Source organism: Drosophila willistoni (assembly GCF_018902025.1).
Source record: "Drosophila willistoni isolate 14030-0811.24 chromosome XR unlocalized genomic scaffold, UCI_dwil_1.1 Seg41, whole genome shotgun sequence".
Classification (NCBI taxonomy): domain Eukaryota; kingdom Metazoa; phylum Arthropoda; class Insecta; order Diptera; family Drosophilidae; genus Drosophila; species Drosophila willistoni.
The window spans coordinates 297,999-321,155 of record NW_025814058.1 but is presented as its reverse complement, the minus strand read 5'-3'; the positions used below and the strand labels follow the sequence as shown (position 1 = coordinate 321,155).

Below are 23,157 nucleotides of genomic sequence, written 5' to 3'. Positions count from 1 at the left end.
TTTGCTTTGGTTTGGTTTCATTTTGGCTCGATCTCAATTGGCGATTAGTGGAATTTTTGTTGTGTTTTTATAATACGATACTTAGAAGTGGCGACGCTTTGACTGATTGCCCGATTGAAAGTTGAGATCGAAAGTTCAAGCGAAATGAACTGAACTAAGGTGGGGCGCGGTATAAGTTATCTTAACTTATCTATGGGATAGGATGATTTAACATAATCTCAATTAAATATCTAGAGGTGAATTCCTCTAACCGATTGAAATCGCTTAGATGATCTACCAAACGAAATATCGTTTCACATAGTCAGATATAATATGCACCCTTATATAGGTATATCTTTTGGTTATTTCTTTATCATATTTTACCATTGAAATTAGTTTGAACTTCAATTTGAGATCGCTTGAATCTAATACAAAGTATTTTGTAGATCTTTGGACAATAAGCTCCAGTTGATGTAGATAGAAATGCCTTAAAAATACCATAAACAAATATAAATTGTATTTTATTAGATAAACTTTCTTTCCCCATTTCATTCATTGATTTGCTAATTGAAAATTCCTTTATATTTATTTAAAGTGGAATTCCTCAATCAAAATTTTTATCCCCATCCGCTGTTCGATTTATCCACCAGCATCGTTGAATTCATTCTCCTACGTGGAAAACTTCAGCCGGGCCACGAGCCAAATGAAAGTAAACAACAACTGGCACCCAAGTAAAATGAGAAGAAAAAAAAATGAAATAAAATAAAAGATTGAACTAAAATCAACAACAACAACAACAGCAATAACAACGATACAATTTTTGCATTTGTGGGCAGTTAAACAAAATGTGCTCCATTGGCAATCAAGTCACCCCCTTACCCAACCGATTCCAAATGTCTTATCGATATAGCTAGCTCTCTGCCCTCACTAGTAGTTACCACTCTTAACTCCTTTTTGCCTTCACTGATTTACGACAATTGTTTTGTCACGTTGTGGCTGGGCGATAAGAGAAGGCAAGTGAGGGGAGGGGAGGGACTCGAGCAGAGGTGGTACAGCAGGAACCTCCAACCGGCAGCCCAAAATGTCAATTGCCCAAAATGGTTAAACATATTTTCAATAAGTTGTTAGACAGTTCATTTTGTCTCTGTCTCAGTCTCAGTCTCAGTCCCTGCCTCTGTGTGTCGGCGGTTCAGTTTCGAGATCGAACTATCGAGAGGACGGGCGAGGCGTAGGGGGGGAATCACGCAGCGTTTTGTTAACAAAAACTTGGCCAACAGGCAAAAAGAAAGGATGATTGAAAGAAATATAGATGACAAGCTCCTTGTAAGTCACACTTCAAACTAACCGACAGAAAAACATTTACACATAACACATTTACATCTGTCTAAACTACGACTTGAATATACCCTGTGTATGAAACGTATTCAAAGAACTTTAGAAAATTAAGTGTAGATATCGATATATTCCCTAGTAAAATCTTGTTGTAACTTATTGGTTTTCCATTCCATATCAAAGTCTTTCCATTGACAAATCATTTCCTTATTTTATCCTTAATAATATCAGCTATATCCACATCCCCAATTCATAGAAAGTATAGGGATTTCATCAGGTATACTTTGTCATTATTTATTTATCGCTTCCACATAAAAAAAAAATGTAAAAAATATCACAAAATTGTTTAACCGTAGATGTGTCCGTAGTGACCAGCGTGGACAGCACCATAGGATTTCACAACGGGCACATAGGCTTGATGAACCACTGGGGTATAGGTCTTCACCACTGGCACCACTGGCACATGGACATGCTTAACCACGGGCACCACAACCGGAGAAACGGCAACCACATGAGGTTCGGCAATGTAACCAGGAGCAGCCAAGGCAACGGCAACCAAAGCGAGGAGTACGGCCAACTAGTTGGAGGATCAAAATGTTGTTATAGTCGAAGGATAAAGATTCCAATGACTTGACTTACTGTGCGGAACATTTTAAAGAAGTTGGTTAGTTTAGTTTACTAAAACTTGAGTCTTGTTAGTAGTCTTAGAGTCGATGAGTGACTGTTGATGCTCATCCATCGGATGGTTCATAATATATATAGGCAAAAATCTATTGACAAACAATTTGCCAAAAATTTGTTTGTTGTGCCACGCGACAAACCAGTTTTTAGTTTCGAATTGAGAATTCTTTAGTTATTATTGTATATAATTGGAACTTGAACTGGGTAAACGTAAGCATCTTTTGTCTAGATATTCATTTTGTAGGAAGCCAAAATCTGTCATTATTTTGTTTATGAGTTATAAACATATTAGAAGGTAAAATATCAATGACCGTCTAAATTGTGGGCCTAAGCTTAATTTCAGTTAATCCGTTTGTAAATGATAATGTTTTGAATGAAATGGTGTAGATTAGCAACATCTCAGAAAGAGGATATAGCAATATCGAAGATACATATGGAAAGATTACAGAGCATATATTTTCTCTTCCCCATTGAGTAAACGGTGGTTTACGTCTTATACCTCTTCTGGGGGGCCAAAAATTACAGGGTATTCAAAGCTAAGCTCCCAAGAGGCAATCTCTTTTTTTTTCCTCTGATTGTTTTTTTTTTTGTGTTTCCTTGCCTTTTAATTGAAATCTTCCAGTTTTATCATGTTCTGGTCAATTGAAGCGTAAACAATCATGTTTTATGTCTCTTTGTGTTTGGGTTTTCTGTTTAACCAAAAATGGGAGAGAAAAAAGAATTGGAAAACCAAAAGAAATAACAACTCGAACTCAAAGCAGGCGCCTTGTTTGTCTTTAAAACTCTGCCCAAAAAGTGAAGGTGGCGCAATTTTTATTTTGTTTTTCTTTTTACCTAAGAAAGAAAGACAGTAAATAACCAAAATGCAGCAGCAGCAGCAACAACAACAACAACAACAACAACAACAACAACAACAACAACAACAACAACAACAACAACAACAACAACAACAACAACAACAACAACAACTGTAATCACAATGACAATTTAACTAGGTTTTTTTTTTTGCTTTAGTTGTCATTTTTGGCTTTTTTTTTTTATTTATTATTAGTTTGTGCGGGTGACTCCAGGAAATAGTCCAGTTTAGTTTTTATGGCTGCCATAATTTAAAGTTTGTCCATTCGATTTGGCATCGATATACCACCGATTCTACCATAACCACCAAAAAAGTCTGTCTGTCTCTCTCTCTCTCTCTCTCTCTCTCTAAGTCTCCGGTGTCTTTGTGTCTGTCCATTGTTCATGGTTGAGAGCAGGCGGTCGGCAATCTCTGCCAGATTTGCATAACAATTGAGTTTCGGACCGAGTTAGAGAGTTATAACCTTTCCCCCAATAAAGTTAAACAGATTTTTTTTTTTGCCCCAGCTGTTCGACAATAAACATATGGCTAGCCAGGGCCATTCAGTTGTGGTTGTTGTTGTTGCTGCTCTTAGTAGTGCTGGGGCAATAAAACATTTGCCAAATTAGTTCAAGTGTTTAGGTTTTCAGTTTACTTTATCGCCAGTTAGCGAGCCAATTGAACCTTTAAATGAACTTTCACAACTTTTCAATCATTTACAATTTACAGAGATCATTTAAAGAGAGAAAAAAAAATACATACATATATTTATTGGAGTTACATGAAATCATTTAAAGAAGGTATAGTTAAAAAAAAAAAATGCAGTAAAATGCTGATTTTAACGATAGCGTTCATAACGATTTAACGCTTTAAATCTTACACATATAAGAAGGTTGGCTGGTTGGGTTTTTTTTGGTATTAAGTACTTTACTACCGGTTCGTATAAATCGGTTATCGGCTATAAAGACACAATATTGCTGATTCCCCCTCCTCCCATGGGTATCCTTATAGTATTGTGTCCAGGAACTTTGGTCTATCTTAAGTAAAGCTTGCAAGAAATTTTCAGAAAACTTTGCCAGAGACTTGCTCCATTTATTTCTCTTGAATCCAAAACATAAACAACTTGCTTCATCTTGCCAATTTGGCAAGAAAACCCTTATGACCAACTTAAGATTTATCCCGATGTATGTCGTGGATTTAAGGGTTAACTTTCTCTTTACCGTCTTATTATCGTGGTACTGTTTACATAATTGGAAATATGAAACATAAGCTGAGCTGTGTATAGAATTTTAGAGACATATATTTGGCATTTGAACCAAGACGTTTTCTGTCAAACTTGGTCTCTTTTGGCTCTGCTGTTTTTCGAAATGGCTTTAATTAGTTTTTTCTGAAAGGAAGTCAGTTGGTCTAAAGTTAAGCCTTTAATCAACAATACAAGTGTTCTAGAATCTCTCTCAGCTAATAATAATTTATACCTCAGTTGCGAAGGTTTTTCTTTTTGACTCGAAAAACTTTTGGCTTTGGCCAGTCAACACATTTTTCTTTATAATTTTATGAGATATGTATTGAGATATGTAGTGTTTAGAGAGAGTTTAGTTATGTTTAAATAACTCTTACGCAAACTAAAAAAAAAAAGAAAAGCTAAATACTTTGCTTGTCCAGCTGTCATGGTCGCCATGTGTTCAATCAAGCTGAACATCAAAAAATGAAAGAAAACAACAACAAAAAAAGAAATGAAAACCAAAACTTAACTTCAACTTCAAATGATTTAAAACAAGCCAAAAGGCGCACTAGGCGACGGGCGGCTCTTCCGTCTTAGATTTGTCGCTTCACTCTTAGGCCTAACTCCTACTCCTAACTCACATACTCCCAGAAGAAAAAGAGAGGGAGAGAGAGAGAGAGAAATAGAGAGTTACATAATATGAGTTATTTTTTTGTTTTTAACTAGCCCCAAAGCCACGCAATACGAAATATATATAAACAATATTGTTCAGATAAAAATCCCCCTAGTCTTGTTGTTGCTGTCGTTTTCTTCTTACATCTTTAGGCCATATATACAGCTTGAGCTTAGACCCAATCGAAGGTGTTACCAACAAAGCACATTGAACACATTGCCAATTATCGTGTCAGTTGTTGGCGTCAGTCGACACAGTCGACAGTGAAGTCCGGCAGAGGTTGAGGTTATCTCTCTGTACCTCTCCCCTCCTTCTCCCACTCCCTCTTGTGCCTCCTCATCATTTCTTTGATTTCTCACCAGCCGCAATTTTCACTTTCAATTCAATAAATTTTCGTAATGCAAGCAATAAGGGGAACAAGGGGAACATCCATCCATGAGAATGACTGGACTCTCTGACTGACTGACTGGCTGACTGGCTGAATGACTGAATGGGGGTCTCCGCTTTGGTCTGGGCAACAAGTTGCATTTTGTTATTTGGTTATACAATCTTGATACTTAAACGGGGATCGGGATGGGGATGAGGGAGAGGGAATTGGGCGGATGGGCAAGTGCAGTTTGTTTTTCCCTTTCTTCTGTTTTTACACGCACTAACGGAAGCAGCATTTCTTTCAAAACTGATATAAAAGTCAAAGTCATTGTAAATGAAATGAAAAATGAAGTATTTATGCGTGTAATTTCTTTCGTTACACTTTTACCTCATTCGATTAGTATCTTTCTTGGCCTGGGCCACACTGGCCCAGCCTGGGCTTTTGGATTGGGCTTGAACCTAAACCTTGTTATCAAGATTTATGTTTCTTTTTTTGTTTCTGTTTCACATTTTTTCTTCTTTCGTTTTGAAAGTTTTCTTTCATAAGCATTGTTAAATTATGTAACTCGTTTAATAAGATCATGCTCAAAGAAGATTATGATCAACAAAATCATTTTCTATTCTAACTTTGAGTCTACAAAATTGGTAATTGGAGAAATTGATACCTTATTATATCGTTGGTAATATAAGCTATTAGTGTCTAACTCAGAAGTAGTAGTTAAGATATTTCGATTTTATCAGGTATAGTTTGTCATTATTTATTTATCGCTTCCACATAAAAAAAAATGTAAAAAAAATCACAAAATTGTTTAACCGTAGATGTGTCCGTAGTGACCAGCGTGGACAGCACCATAGGATTTCACAACGGGCACATAGGCTTGATGAACCACTGGGGTATAGGTCTTCACCACTGGCACCACTGGCACATGGACATGCTTAACCACGGGCACCACAACCGGAGAAACGGCAACCACATGAGGTTCGGCAATGTAACCAGGAGCAGCCAAGGCAACGGCAACCAAAGCGAGGAGTACAGCCAACTAGTTGGAGGATCAAAATGTTGTTATAGTCGAAGGATAGAGATTCCAATGACTTGACTTACTGTGCGGAACATTTTGAAGAAGTTGGTTAGTTTAGTTTACTAAAACTTGAGTCTTGTTAGTAGTCTTATAGTCGCTGAGTGACTGTTGATGCTCATCCATCGGATGGTTCATAATATATATAGGCAAAAATCTATTGACAAACAATTTGCCAAAAATTTGTTTGTTGTGCCGCCACGCGACAAACCAGTTTTTAGTTTCGAATTGAGAATTCTTTAGTTATTATTGTATATAATTGGAACTTGAACTGGGTAAACGTAAGCATCTTTTGTCTAGATATTCATTTTGTAGGAAGCCAAAATTTATCATTATTTCATTTACGACTCATAAATCTATTAGAACGAGCTATATTTGCGGTACAGACGATTTTGGGTGAACAATTTTGTTATGGTTTTCATAAATCTATAACGTCGCTTGACCTTCGATATATGTAGGAAAAGTTCCAAATCTTTTAAAACAGCAAAATAATCTTCAACTGGGTCAATACTATGATAACAAGTCACCTTAATGCCCCTTTTTGGGACTTCATTTTATTATTAAGAATTCAAAATGCACTTGGATTATATGTGCCTTTTCTTTTTTATACCCAATTGACAACATAAAGGCATATGTTAGAATAGTTGCTGATATAGAGAACAGAGTAAATAAATATAAATAAGGTTCTGAGAGTCTCAAACCAAATTTTTGATCGGTCACGCATGCGCAGTTCGCGCTTCACTGTGCCCACCTGCGACCTCTGGATTATTTCACAGCGCCATCTGGATTGTTTACTTGCGAAGTTTGCAAGAAAATCTCGTTAGGCAATATGTTGATGCAACATTATGCCTCACAAAAGTAGGCAAAAGAATTGTTAGATTCTAAAATGTTGCAGCAACAAAAAATAAACTTTTACCCTTAAAGTAGACTATAGAACGAGAAACCTCAGCATTATCATGCCGTAAGAAATAGGCAACACTATTTTTAACAGAAAATGTTGTTGAACTTAAGCTTTTCTGTAAAGCATTGAAATTTTATTTAGACACATTAAAAAAGCTTTGGTCGCTGCATTAACTTAGCAAAGTTTCGAACCCAAATGAATTAAAATTTATTATTATTTGAATAAGGAATATAACCGTTGATATATTTTTTGTATGCTTCAAATAATATTAATAATAATTGAAATATTCCGACTTACCGAGTGAACTGCTAAATGTCGCTGTAATTCTGCATTGCCATAAAGAGTTAATTCCGAAATAGTCGGAGAGTTTTCTAGTTTGTTTTCCATATCCCGCAACCAGCGACGTAGTTCCTTGGGATCCTCACAGAGACCCTCTGGTCGTTGGGTTTCATCGAGAATCTGAGAAAATAGTTTAATTTTAGAGCGTAGTTTTAACAAGTTTAAATGTAGTCTAAGTATGCACATCGAATCTAATATGGGATAGTATTTGAAATGTCTTGCCAGTGGTTCCATGGGGTGTAGATTTAAACCTCTTTGAACGCACTCATAGTACGCACTAAAGCTTTTCAAGAGACACTGAGTCCATTTATATAATATTAAACGAAATTTGAGGCAGGCTCTTACCTTGAAACAACATTCATTGGATTTCTCCAGGACTGTGGCAGCTCCTTCTATTTCACAGCGTGCCTCTTTGCATGTGTCCAATAGATTTGTATCCATAATATAATTATAATTGGTTTGTATGGCCGCCCAAAGATCATCTTTACCCGAGGAGCTCAATCCCAATGTGGCATTACTGTGCAAACTGTTGGAGCTGCTATGACTATGGCCACTGCCCCAAGAGTAACGATGCATTTTGTTTGTATTGTTTTTCTGCAAAAGAGATGGAGAGAAAGAGAGGGAGAGAGTGAGAAATGATTCGACAAGGGGGGTTCGGGTGCGGCATGGAGGAAATGTTGTGGCTGGTTAATAAAATAAGTAATTTGAGGCTGCCAAATACGGCGGGAGTAATATGATTAACCATTTTCGGCATACACTATGCGCGCGCGCAGTTATCCACAGGAAAAAACACAAAAAAAAAAAAAAAAAAAATCAACGTCAAAGCCAAAGCCAAAAAACCGGTTCACAATGCTCCCAATTGTGTGCACAATTAATTAATGATTTTTTTCTTTCTTTCTTTCTTTTATTTGCGGCAAGAAAGTCATCAAGCAGACAACAACAAAAGTCGTGGAAGGAAATTCCTTATTTCAACAAGCCGCCAATAATCGCGACGTAACAATGAGATGAAAACATTGCAAGTGATTGAATTAGCCAGCCAGCCAGCCATCCAGTTAGCTTGGCTACCCCGCCAGCCCAAACCAGCCAATCAGTCAGCCAAGCCATTTGCCAATTTGATGATTTGTGTATAATTGTAATTGATTGAATTGAAATAAAATGAATAAGCGGCGTTTGGGCCCAGATGGTGGATAATGGTTGCCTCCTATAAAGGGGCAAACGAATGACTAGCGAAAACTTGACAGAAAGAAATAGTGAGTAAGAAAAGACTCCACAGTTCATCAGGCAGGAGGCCAAAATTAGCTTGCATGGGGGGAATTGTTGCTTGACAATGAAATGAATCAGTTTTTATACATACATATATTTTTTTCAACTACAAGGCCATGGAGGAAAAACTTGAACAAACTGAATCACATAATCTCAATACATTTTATAAAAGTTTAAATGCATTTATTCACAAGCAATAATTCTTTGTTTTTTTTTTTTTATATAAAATTAGGTGTTTAATCAGAAATAACGATGGATATCTATCTTTAAATTGGTCAAAAGTATCAATTTTGGTTTGTCTTCTTTTCTTCCAGAATGAAAGAAAGAAAATGTATTCTTTAAAAAGAACATCTATAAAAACTAAAATTCTGTCCAAATTAAAAAAAAGAATCTCCTTGCACTTTTTCTAATTGTTTCTCTTTTCATTTCACTTCTTTAAGCCAAAAGTCAGTCTAAGCAAATGAATTGCATTTTAATTCTGTGGCCAGTCAAATGCAATCAGCATAGATTCAGAATAGATTAAACAAATATATATTTATTTAACAAAATTATATCTAGTAATAATCACTAAACGTAATGATTTTATAAATGAGCACTAGCTGCAAGGGCCTTAGACTCGTCAATTTGTTTTCATATTATTACACGTGTTTCTTTGATGAAATTGATAAGCATATTGTCTACAGAAGGATTATTTAAAAGGTTAGTGGGGTTAGGATTCCAAAATGGGAGACCCCAATGCTCTCTAAGGAACGGCTGAAGGTCAGGATGTGTTCTGCGGTTAGGTTTTCCTGGCCTAGTGGGCAGGGGGTCGAGTAGTGCCCCTGAGAAGGTGTATGTGAGTGCCCGATGCGCAGGCGGATGAAGGTCCCGCAAGCTCGTCGATGGAGGTTGGCAGGGAAAACGATTTTTGATTTGTAACTTTCTAGTCTATTAATAAATCTTGGGAGTAATTTTTTAAAAGTTTTCTTTGTTTTTTAATTTAACGTTTTTATGGAACTTGGATGCAACATAAGGTAGCTTCTTTGATATTTAAATTTTTTAATTGTTGCCTTTAAAATTCTCGTTTTATTTCTATAACAAACAACATATCATTCACATTAAAAATTGAATTTAATTGATTAATAAATTGCAAGCCGTTTCCATTAATATATTTTAGCGTAGACATATTAATCAATTGCCCAGCACTTTTGAAATATTTGTCGATAAACAAAAAAAGAAAAACATTAGAGTATCGAAAATGTCAATTTGCAATGGCAGTGGCATTTTCGTGGTGAATGTGGCGCCTCATAACTGGACGAGTTATGAACCGTTAGTTGAAATTTTTGATGGCATGCTAATGAATGAAATTTATTAATAAATTATTAAAGCAATTTCCGCTGACACAACAAGAACATGAATAAGAAGAACGATGAACACACAGCCACACACACATATTCTAACGGCAGCTTGTCACATTTTGAGTAGCCAAACTGGCCGTTAGTTAGCCTGAGTGCATGTGTGTGTGTGTGTGTGTGTGTATAGAATGAAACAAGAACTGCTCGCCCAATTACAAATTTATGCGAACTTATTTTTTTCTTTCTTTTCTGATGTCGGCCTACACCTGCTGCAAGTAACTACCATAATATCACATGCAGGTAACTAACCGCCAGTGATCCAGCCAGCCAGCCAGTTAAGGTTAGCTTGCCAATCAACTAACCAACTAAGAAACATTCACTACACACACACACACACACACACTCGCACAGAAACGTCTTTTCTGACTCTGACTGACTTACCTTGAGGCTATTGTAGGGTCGCTCTAAATGGAGTTTAGCCTGGATGACATCACGACTTTCCTGTTGCTCTTCATTCGGTTGCAATGAGGTCATGGATTGTGATGTTTTCATATCAATATATTGACCACCACCACTACCATTTGAGTTGGTTGGCCGCCTGCTGCCGCCACCGCCATCTTCAGCGGTTGTTTCCCCACCGACTTCAGCTCCTGTCAGGCAACGTCGTTGTTTCTTTTTAAGTGAACTGCTGCGACTACTATTTGCCGATTTTGTGTTTAAACATAATTTTGGAGGTGGTGGTAGGGCTGGCATGGCAAATGTTGCCATCAGATCTTCCAATCTCATTGATTTCGTTGTTATAGTTGTTGTTGTTGTTGCTGTTAATCCTTTGATGCTGGGATCATTGACGGATGAATTCTCCTCATCGCTTTTCATTATGATGGCCGCTGTTTCAGTCTCTTGGTTGCTAATTGCTTCTATATCTGTTGCTGCTGCTGCTGCTATATCGTTTTCGTGTTGCATTTCCATTGTTAGCAATTGGGTAAATTGTAGTAGTAGTAGTTGTTGTTGCTAGTGTGTGTTTTGTGTTTAGTTAATTGAATTAAATTGTTGTTGTTTTATGCATTTAAAATCTGTTGCCAAAAATTTGCATGTCTGTGCAATTTCCTCTCGTTTCCATTGCGTTCCTTGCCACCGTTTCGCTTAGTTGCTTCTTTAACTCACACTTCATACCCCATCTGACAATGACCTTCAGAGTCGGCGGTGGTTGAGTGGTTCAGTGCTTGGGTGGTTTGGGTGGGTGCTGCTCTGCCTGTTGATTCCTTTATGTTCGTTCCGTTTCCGTTTATGCAAAACACTCGGTTGTTGTTGTTGTTTTTTTGTTTTTATAAGCAAAAAAACAAAAACACTGCAATTAAGACTGCAAATAAAAACGCCAAAAAACAAAAAAGAAAGAGAAATGCAAAATTAGTTGAAAGGAAATCGAATGAAATTATTATTATTATTATTATTTCTTCATTTTTTTTTTTTCTCTTAATGATTACTACACAATGATGATGATGATGGTGATGATAATGATAATGATGATGATGAATCATGCTGGGTTAGGGTTATTTATCTTGTATAATTGATGCATTTATTCATTTTTTTCGTATTTTGTTGTTTGCACTTTACAACATTCCGTTTCTTACTGCTCTCTCGTTTTCTACTAATGATTGGACTAGCTGCAGGAAGCCATTAATAGATGATGGTAAAATTGCAATTGAAAAATCTTTTAATATGAAATAATTTCCTCTAAAGCAAGCTAATCAAAGTATCATAGGAGATATATACATACATAGATTTAGATAGATCCTACAACAAATTGCGAAACCTTAATAGAGAATAATGCATTTTAATTGATGAATATATGAGATTTATTTGGAAAACCCATTTGCTTATAGCTTTTTTCAACTACTATACCTACATACATACATACATATATGTACATATCATCTGTACTTTTGACCGAATTTAACTTTATCTAAATACCCTTAAGATATTTTTCTTTTATGTGTGACTTTAACAAAAACCAAATTGTTTTCCATGATATACGTGGATGTTGATTAAAGTGTTATAATTTGAAAAAATTGTTTGCTTTGACATACATGACGTATGAGTAATAAATATTCTAACCCCAATCAGTTTCATCTCCTTAGTCCAAGAAGTTTATAAAGATATCTAAATAGATACTCAATCCTTCTCTTCATTATTTGGATGTCCGCTTTTCCTTCTTTTCAAAGTGAATATGATTACTAACTATATCTTCGACATCGATAAGTGCTAAGGGCTCTCACAATGTTTCAAGGAAAATGGCCTAAGCATTTAAGTAGAGATTTAACGAACCATTCAATAGAGTTTTTAGCATAGTATATTGAAAAATAGTTTAACTACATCCGTTAAAAGTCACATAATATGTAAATTATAACTTCTGAAACTTAAACTTATAATTAAGTCTAAAAGGTTTAAAAACTTTATTTACATTTTGCATACAGAGAACACATTGTGTACATTGTAATTTGAGATTCTCATATCACTGCATCATATCACACCCACAACAATCAACAGCAACAACAATAATAACAACAACAACATTTTGCGGGGTGGGGGGAGGGCTGGTCTGGGGCAATTAAAAAGCCACTGTAACCGGTAACAGCATAACTACATAATAATACACTTACAAACCGTTTGAAAACGTTCAACGACTTTAACGCATAAAAGGCAACAAAAAACCAAAACCAAAACAAAAATAAATGAAATTACAATTACAATTATTACGAATATGCCCCAAAGTGGCTATGAGTAGTGTGTATAGTATTACTTCATTTTTAGAGGTAGGTAATCAGGAAAACAGCAACAACAACAACAACAACAGTAAACAACACAAAAATAAATAAAAAAACATAACAAAACAAATACACCAACCACCACCACTTTAGCCAATCCACTTCAGTTCAGTTCAGTGTCCACCATTCCGACGGTAGTGAAACCAGCCAAAAGAAATAAAGAAACAATGAACACGATTCTAATCGCCAAGCAATCAAATTTTCATACAAAATTAGTCGCAAAAAACACTTGTGGGCCATATTTGTATGCAAATGGATCGTTGTCGGTGGTGGAGACAAGCCAGACAAGACGACTCTTTGGTGGTGCAAAGGAAGGCGGGAGGCAGGCATGGCGGGAGGCGTAACTTAGCCAACTCCCAAATTGGCCTGCAAGCGTTTATTTAGCCACTTAAGATACGAACGAACACAAAACCGCGAATAATGAAAAACGAAAAGCAAAACTTGCAAAAATATGAAAACTAAAAACTGCTGCACAAATAGTGAGTGGGTGATAGAAAAAAATGGAGTACAAGTTATTCGAAGGGTAAAGAGGGGTGGACGGTGACAGACTGTCGGGGCGTAACACTACACACAAATCGATGCTAAAAGCAGTAAATAAAGTTGGCCATAATAATTGCAAAAGCCAAATCGCAGTTACAAGTTTGCCCTCAGAAGCAGACAAGAGCAGAGCAGAGCAAACAAAAACAGAGGCTCAGCATCAAAAGGGTTATTAACCAGGTTCCATTCCCAAACACACAAAATTTTCAACTAAATTCAATATTTACATACATATAATTTGAAATAAAAAGTTGTACATTTAAAAACAAAACGAAATTAACAAAGAACAAAATTCTGAAATAATGATTTAAACATCTTGTTAAGAAAGGCTTTTATATCAAAAAACACCATAAATTATAAGTAATTCCAAAAGTCACTATGAAAAACAAAAGATAAATACCAATAAACGTGTTTAAAAGCTATTATCAACTCAACAAATGCGAAATAAAGAAAATTAAATAAATATTATATTTAAAAAATTGATTTTCAGAAAATTTACGCAAAGTTTTAAATTCTCACAATAAAGTTTTTTCTTAGCTAAATTCAAAACAAGTTGAAGTGAGCGTTTTTTTACCAAATTTACCAATTGTTGCCTGACAAGCCTACGCCACTGTCCTATTGCAGGGGTCAAACAAGTAAGGGGGTGGAATATAATTTAAAACTTGCATACGTATATATATTTTTTTCTTTGTGTTTTCAATTATTTCATAATTCAACTGCTACAACCTACGCAACAAAAAAAAAAAACTGCAAAGATGAAAAATTGCAAATTTTCATATTAAATTGTCTTTAATAATGTCGCCACAATTTTTGTAGACCATTCCGGGGCGACAGACAGTTAGACCAGACGGACAACAGACACTTGACACTCGAAATGACTTTCATAAAAGTCCAAAAAGGAAAAGAGAAGAGAGCTGTGCTCGGTCCCCCTCTGTCTCCATCTATCTAGTCAGTCAGTCAGTCATTCCAACCGTTTTCCCCCTGTCAGACAGTCTCTTGTGGCATTCGCCTTTCATGTTGTGAAAATTTGCATATGACAAAAGGATGAAGTCAGTGAGTCAGAGGGGGGAGTGGAGATGGTTTCTTGGCGCCGTAACCGCATAAAATGAGTCATAAAGGAAATGTGAGGTTTTGTTGTGGTGGAAAAAGTCTTTTGGCTAATTATATAATTAATATGCCTAAGCAAGTTTTACTTTGCATTGCATTGATATGCAAATTGGTTAAAAGGAAAACCATATTTGGCTTTTTCGAGAACCGTTAAATAGATTTATCAAATATTAGCACCTGTTTTTTTGTTTATTGTTTATTATTGACACATTATCACCTTAAAGAGAGAGAAAGACAGAGCGATAGAGAGATAACGTCATCCATCACCTATTACATCTCTTACATAAGACACCTGCAAATACCAAAGTGGTAATAACTCTTTTTTTTTCTTTTTGTTTTTTTTTTTTGTCAAAATTCCAGGAAAACTAAAAGGCTTAAACACTTCACACAAAAACAAAAACAAAAAAAATACCAAATTTAATGCCAAACATGTTCCACATTATGACCGGCAAGGCAATAGACAAACAGAGTGGAAGCCTAGACCAAAAACTGGCTATTAATAAACCAAACAAAAGCACAAAAATAAAGAAGACAAGGCAACAGACGAAGAAGAAGAGGGTAAGGTAAAAAAAAAAAATAATAATAATAATAATGAAAAAGACATAAACAGATAAAGCCAAATATTTGCCTAGACAAACAAAACCAAATGGAAGTCAGAGCGACGACATTAATATACCCTAGAGCCAAATGATCATCCAGTTAGATAGTAATCAACCATATTTGGATTGAAAATTCAATTTTGGGCTAGTTTGATATACAATTTTACTGTTTTGCCTATTAAAATTAGTAAGCTCAAGCTCCTTAATTTTCTCTGAAACTAATCTGCAAGTCAATTAGAAACTCGACTAAAAGCCAACTCCTAATATTCTCTCTGATTCAACCTTAAACCCATTGATATAATTTAAAAAGAGTAAAGAAGATAAAAATGTGAACAAACAACACAATTTAATGAAAACTTAAAAATTAACAAAAAGTAAAGACGGAAAGAGAAAAAGAGAGAAGGTAAAAAAACGAGTTGGGGTTACACTTTAAACTCATAAATCTGTTAAAACGAATACAAAATGAACAACAACAAAAAAAGGGGAAGCTCAATTTTTGTATGGTTGGTTTGTCATATAAATAAAACGATGACAAAAGCATGTCAAGTTGAATGAGTCTCGTGTCGAGTTGAGTAGAAATTGAATGAAAATGAAAACAAACTTTCAATTTTCTTTGAGATCAGCTAATTTTTTTTAGTTAAAGTCGATTATGTCTTTAAGCTAACATCAAATACAAATGAGGTATATATTAAAACCAGTTTACCCATTGATTGTCGGCCATTGCCAATCAGCCAATTCAATTCGCATGCGAGTGAGTGTGAAGAGTGGCAGGTTTTTGGCTAATAACAAACGATTATCCTAATCCAATAAGCCATTGCTAGTTTATGATTAAGAGGTAGTAAACTATAGGATAAATCTCCAACACATTTCACTTAATCTTAATGCTCAATCATTAAATGTATGTATTTTGACATAGATTTATATCCATGTGATCTAATAACTTGAGAATTCCATTCAAAGCGATTGTCATTGTCATAATTTGAGGTTCATTTTATGAAGGTCAATGAGAGCCGCAGGGTTTTTGCAAAAGCTGCATGCAAAATGTTTGCAAAAAACGTTAACTTGTTTTTAATAAAAACAGGCAAATATTTTGTGTATTTGTCTATAACAAAATAAAAGTACTTATGAATTGGTCTTTAATTATTGAGAAAAGACAAGAGTTGAGAGTTTAGAAACATACTAATTTTTAACTTTTTAAATTTTGTATTCATTGAGAAATCTATGGAAAGTAGAAGAATCTTTCAGCAAATTGTTTGAGAAACCAGAAAGTGATTTAAGTAACATATCGAGAATAACGTTTCTCTAGAGTTTAGACATTGAGCTATGTACTTGTTTTCATTCAGATTTCAGGATGAACGAATATTATTATGTTACATGGCTTCAGAACTGCTTAGCCTTCTTAGGTAAAACGTATCCCTTGTGCTAGCAAAATTTCTAAGTTTTTAGCAATTCCATAAAGTCATTTCATAATGTCAATATTTAATGAACAGAAAATATATTTGATGGTAACAAGTCTTACTTTACGGTTAGTTGTATTTACCATTTAGTATTACTATGAACTTCTTCTTTCGGCCTCTTGTTCTTTTTGGCCTTTTGTAAATATAAATTCACACAAAATGCACATTGAAAATGAAAACTAAAACTTTTTTTTTCTTATTCTAACATTCACTTTTACCTATCTTTTGATCTTATTTTGTGTTTTTCCTGTTACACACAAATATTTGCTTCCGTTGCGTTCTTACAACTTCTTTGCTACGCTCCAAATTTGCTCTAGAAAACCAAAATCAACAAATTTACTTAAAGTACTTCAACCGGATATGACGTTTTTACGACTTTGTTCTCACGAAAAAAAGCAAAACTGTCTGTCTGGCGGGAAACTCTCAAGCCAATGAGTAGAAAATCAAGAGTATTAATTGAAATCTACATTGTGTGTTTGTTCGAAAAACCACTTGACTTTGTTATATGAAATGCCTGAACTTTGAAACAACAATTCGGTGTGTCTGCTAAGTAGATTAGATAAACCCCATAAAGAGACGACGATGCATGGAATCGAAGATATTGCAAGCAATTCAGCGAATTTAATGAAACCAAAAGAGAGAGAGAGAGATGGCAGCAATCAAGTGTTGAGTGGCTAAAGTTAATCAATTAATGACCATATCTTTCTTTCTACCTCGTTTGCTCTCTCTCTCTCTCTCTTTCCCTTAACTAAAGTTTAGTCATCAAGCTAAAATTAAGAAGAACAACAATTTGACAAAGTTTTATTTTAGTAGCAGATTCTATTTTCTTTTCGACAAAGAGTTGCTTGTGTTTGTTATGATTACTTTAGGAGTGTTTTTGGAATGTTTCTTTCCATTTCAATTAGTTCAAAAGAATCAATGTTTACCAATTTTTAATGATTGAAGTGCAATGGAATATAAAATTTTAATATATTTATTCTTTAGCTAATGTGACAAAGAGAAGCGAGAAGCCTTCTTTAAAATGTTTTAATGCAAAACTGTTTTTTATATACATACGTACTTTACTAGATTTTCATCTGTATATTTGAATCCAAAATGTAAGATATATCTAAAAAGCGGATTTAATCAAGATAAAATAGAGACCTTGACATCATGGTTTTAACCGAAAACATGCGATAAGATCGAACAAATGAAAAATAACTACACAGATATAATCGGACAATAACAACAACTCTATAAATTGTCAAAAAGGGGCAAGGGTAGAGGGTCGGAGGTCTTAAAGGTCTGTAAAGGCCTCCACCATGCGACAGACAGCATAGAAAACTGCATTCCGTATGACCAAAAGCATAATTAAAATATTGTATAAATAATCAACTTTTGGTATCTATTGCAAGTAAACAACAACTGGAACTGCTGCAACTGCAGCAAATTTTTCACAAGAATTTGACCACATTTGGCCAAGCAGACCGACCAACTGTGTGTAGATCTAGCCAGCTAGCTGCTAGCCAGCAGCAACTTGCCATAAATTGCCGATTGCCAACTTGTGCACAGGCACACACACAGACGACCAGCAACAATAACAATATCAACAACAACAACAGAAAAAGCAACACCTAATGAATTGTTAACTGCTTTGGCAACATGTTGCCAAGAGAGTTGAAGTTAGAGCCTCTTGTATGTACTATAGGAGATCTTTGGCGTCACTTTTGGCACACGTGAAGCTAAAAGTTACTTTGTCGCAAATGGCCAAATGACAGGCAACACAGTCAACACTCACATACACACACACACACAGACATACAGCAAACAACAATAACAATAACCATATTGACTTGTAAAAAGCCAAAGAGAAGAGAAAAAAAAAACAATAACACACGATGCAGGCCAATCAAACGAAACCATTTTGAGTTCAAGGGAGATCAGCGGGATCAGCGGCACAGCCAGGCAAACCACAAAGGCACCACAACAACACCACCAGCACCACAACAACACCACCAACCACCAAGCCAACACACACACAACAAGCACAACAATATGAATGTTTGGCCCACCTAGATAAATCGGAGCAGACAGTGTGCGGCAAACAAAAAGAGAGGAAGGGATTGCGGGTGCGGGTGCGGTTTGTGCACTGCTGCAACAAGGGGACAAACAGAGATACGAATATGTTTTTTGTTTTTTTTTTTCGGGTCCAAGGCAATGAATTGTTAATTTGCTTGGACAATATTGTAGTAGACCCCAAGCAACCAACAAGGAAATCAAGGAGATTGAGGGAGTTGACGGCAAAGGAAAAGGCAAAGGCGATGTCTAGTGTTACAGTTGATTTAACCTATCAAAATGGGGTTTTCCTTTTGCTTTTCTTTCCTCCACTCTTCGCTCTCTTTTTTTGCCTTTCAGTCATAACATGTTTAAAGCCTAATCCAATACATTTGCATCGATTTTCATAATTTCTTTAGCCTCATCAGCAACAACTCTTGATTTCACTATCAGTTTCTAAATGACTAACTTATGATCAAACGTATAGACTAATGAAGATTATATAACTAAACCAAGAAAGAAGATCAGAGTTATGTTTGCTTCTATAGATCTCCCACTAGTTATGGTATTAAGACAAGATCGTTGAGAAGAATTTGTCTAAGTTTGATATTAAATATTTTTTAATTTTAGTTGATTGATTTTTTGAGTTTTATGTTTTATATCTTATCTAAGCAACATTTGGCTGGAGCAAACTACATCAGGTAATGATCATAATTAATCAAGAGATGACTTTTTGCTTACTTCAAATTAGTGGATTTCCATTTTATCCATTCAGTCAAACTTTAACACAAAAAAAAAAAAGGGAAAACATAATAAAAATGTGCCGAATGTCAGAGTAAAAATGAAAATATTGCAAATACCTTCGCCTTTGCCATTATGCACCTTTTTTTCCTCCCTTTCTCTCTCTCTCTTTCTACTTCTACTTTATGTGGCGCTCCTTTGGCGTTTTCTTCTTCCCCACATGTAACTACCAAATAACCAACTAACACCAGGCAGCCAAAGTGCAGATCGAAAAAGACAGAGAAATATTTCTGTAGCCGAAAAGGTGGTGCGACAGTTGGTGACATGAACATGGACACGACACCGATCGAGGACAACAACTGCTACAACAACAACAACAACAGGCGGCTATATAAAATGTTAAGTTTGCCACAAAAAGGCCAAACAGCCACCAGAAAAAAAAGAAGTGAAACAAAAGCATAACAAAGGAATACTTTTTTTTCTTTTTTTTTTAGAGTCAGAGCAATTAGGAGAAGTGTGGTCCAAACCCAAAAAACTGAAAATCGACTACAAAGAGAAGTAAGTAAGAAAAAAAAAAACGAAAGTTATCTCTCGCCCGAGTGGACAAATTTTGAAAACATGCAAACCAATGTCCTCCATCTCCCCCACGTTAACTTCCTCCCAATTGGCCCTCGTTTGCCTCGTTTTTTTTTTTTGGTTGTATTTTCCATGGAGATTTTTTTTTTGTTTTTTTTTTTTAGCGAGCGTGGTAAAATTTGTCTACAACTTATAAACATATATATATATTGCTTTTTTTTTGTTGTTGGTCTTTTGCCTCCCCACACGAAATTCCTTTACATGCATGATAAATGTGTCGTGTTTTATAGTATTTCTTTTTTTCTGTTTTTTAGTTTTTTTGTGGTGTTTGCGGTTGAAACAAGATTTCATTTGTTCTGCTATCGTTTTGAAGTTGTTTTTAACCTACTCTAAACGGTGGCTATTTTAAAAACTAGTCCCGTTAAGCCATGCCTGCGCTCTGCGCTTTTTTTATTTTTCATCTTTTTCTAAAGTCAAAGGGAAGTCGTTTATTATGACCAAGAAGATTGTTGTGTCTTGGTCTGCGGTGGTGGGCCTGCTGACAGGTGGTGTGGTTGTAAATAACTCCTGGAATAACCAAAATATAAAACAAAAACGCCCTCCTACAAAGAGGGCCAAATGGAAATAGGGCAGCAACAAATTATATATTCGAATAGAAATAAAAAGCGACGGCTATCTTAATGGGCGGTCAAAAATTTGTTACATCCAAAGAAGTTTCCACTATAGGTACTCTTAGTTTGTTACAACAATTGCAAGTTTTTAACATATTAATAGGAGAAATGTTGGGGTCAAAATAATATATAAATAGGAACCCCTTTATTTTGATTATTTGAACAAACCTTAAATATGGATTAGTCAAAGAAACTTTTTGCTATAACTCATAATGCAAAAAAATTAAAATATCTAGTCAAATGTATAAGTACATTCAGTTTATATCAATGCTAAACCTGCGAAACTAGATTTACTGCTTAGATTTTTATTTATTTTTGTATATCCTTGTCAAAAGTTTATTAATTATAAACTATTTTTTTATATTTTTCGAAAGTTTATTAATTTTTTTCGACTTACTAAAAATTGAAAGAGATATCTGAATATAAATTTAGAAGGTAAGAATAAATTGAACACTTTTTAACTATTTATTAGTTCTAAACAATTTAAAAACTGTTTTTTGATAGAAGCAGTTTTTATTGGTTTCTTATCGAATTTACTTTAAAAACTTTTACTTGAAATTAAATTGCGAAATTCTAGATCAAAATTAACATTTGACATATCGAAAGCAATTAAAAACCCTTGGAAAGTAAGGTGAAACTTATAACTTCTAATGAAATCTAATCAAACAAAATGTTTTTTTTAATAATTTACCTTTTTAATATAATTTTTAAAGTATTTGTGTATTCTTTTTCTACTTATTCATTTACTTTACTCTTGTGTCTATTGATAAATGCGTATTTTGCTTAGGTTTCCCTATTTACTAACTCATTAAGCTACTGGCCATGGCTTATTTATCTGATTTTAGTCAATTTCATATTATCATCATCGTCATCAACAACTTTTGCTTGCATGTCGCACGTCTCACACAAACAAAAAAAAAACAGTGCATAATTTTGAGTCATTAAAAGTTAATAATCTTTGACAATTACTCACATAATCGAGTGTGAAATCTTGGCACAAAATCGCAGAGACCAGCACTTCCAGCAGCTGATGGGATTGAGTGGCTAGAGTGTGGCTGCTAGTGGTGGCTACTGTGGCGGTTGGTTGCTTCTCTTATCCGTGGGTCTGTCCACAAGACACAACTGAAAATAAAAAGCGAAAATGCGTGTTAAAACAAATTGGTATAAAAAAGTGCATGATATACTAGTTATCCAAGTGGCTTTTCTATACACTTTATTCTTTATTTTGTTTGAGTTTCAGTTTAAGGTTAATTTTCAGAAAGAATTGATGTTATTTATGTCATTATAAAAAGCTTATTAAAAATATTGAAAATCTTTGAAATCAATAGTGTGTAGCTTTAGTTGGTGTGTAGATTTGCTTTCAGTTTTTGAATGACAAGAAAATGGAAAATCGTTTAACAAATTTTATTAGCACTTTTCAGACGAGGCCAAGGCGAATTGCATAATGCGTCGACGATGGCGCGAATGGAAAGCACAAAAGGGATATGGAAAAAAAAACACAAAATTTGTATGTACTTACATATAACCAAAAATATATGTATGTATGTATGTATATTTAGTCAGACATAAACATAACTTTTACTTGGCAACATTTGCTTAGCAACATTTTTATGGACAACCTTTCGCTCTCAAGAGTCAAAAAAAAAGAGAAAAATTTGAAAAGAAAAATAAAAATTCCGCGTGATAAATCAGCGACAACTTCAACTGTGGCTCAAAAACCACCAAAACAACTCCCACTGGAAGTAACAAAATTTGTGGCACGACAAATATTTTTTTTATTTTTTATTATTATTTCTTACCCAGGGCGTCCTTTTATACTTCTTTCTATCTATCTCTCTCTTTCTCTCTCATTTACTCTCTCACTCTGTCATAACAATTCATTATCATTAATTATATTTGCACTCAACAAAATCATGAAAAATTTAACAATGTCGATTAAATTGAAAACAATTTCGATGCCCCGCAAACAAAACGAAAAAAATTTCAATATTTCTCGTCACATTTTTTGCCGTTAGGTTTGAAAACCAAACCCTTCTCTCTGCCCCTTTCGACAAACGAAAAAAAATGGCTCATAAAACATCAAACAGGCAACACAAATCGCAACAACAACAATTTATTGGTCGCATTAACCTCAACGAACTCTAACTCACTTCTGGCGGAGGTTCAGAGGAGAGTCAGTCAGTCAGAGAGGCGGCAGTCCGTCCGTTGTCCAGCCGACCGGCCAATCGATGCGAGTTGTGAAAATATCATTTACGGGGCAATTTGTAAAGAAACTGAAAACTTCAGCGAAATTTTTTTTTTCTCTCTTTTTGCACGAATAACCAGCCAAATGAACGTTGTTGTCGATTTACTTTGGCAACACCAAACAGAAACCCAGTAACAACAACAAAAAGAAAAAGAGTTTTTGTGGTCAACTTGTTAAAGTCGGAAATGGGCACAACAATTGGCTGATCCGTCGATCGCCAGCGTCAGCAGCGGTCAACAACAATAAGGAACGACTAAGACATTCGACCGACCAACCAAACGACCCACCAACCGACCATTCAGCAAACTGACATCGACTGACGACAACAAAGTCTCCAGGCGATAAGTGGGTCCCTTTCGAA

At 35.1% G+C, this 23,157-nt stretch overlaps 1 protein-coding gene across 1 annotated transcript in view; it reads right to left on the bottom strand.

The window, feature by feature from the left end:
* Positions 1–21,673, bottom strand: part of LOC6643051 (serine-rich adhesin for platelets) — a 116,114-nt gene extending 94,441 nt beyond the window's left edge. Inside the window, exons 1-4 of the mRNA XM_023176176.2 lie at positions 21,525–21,673; positions 10,446–11,364; positions 7,753–8,001; positions 7,366–7,527 (exon numbers count right to left, since the gene is read on the bottom strand). Coding sequence (XP_023031944.1) covers positions 7,366–7,527; positions 7,753–8,001; positions 10,446–10,973 — 939 coding nt within the window. The 5' untranslated portion in view covers positions 10,974–11,364; positions 21,525–21,673. The remainder of the gene's footprint in view (positions 1–7,365; positions 7,528–7,752; positions 8,002–10,445; positions 11,365–21,524) is intronic.
* Between the last annotated feature and the right edge of the window lie 1,484 nt (positions 21,674–23,157).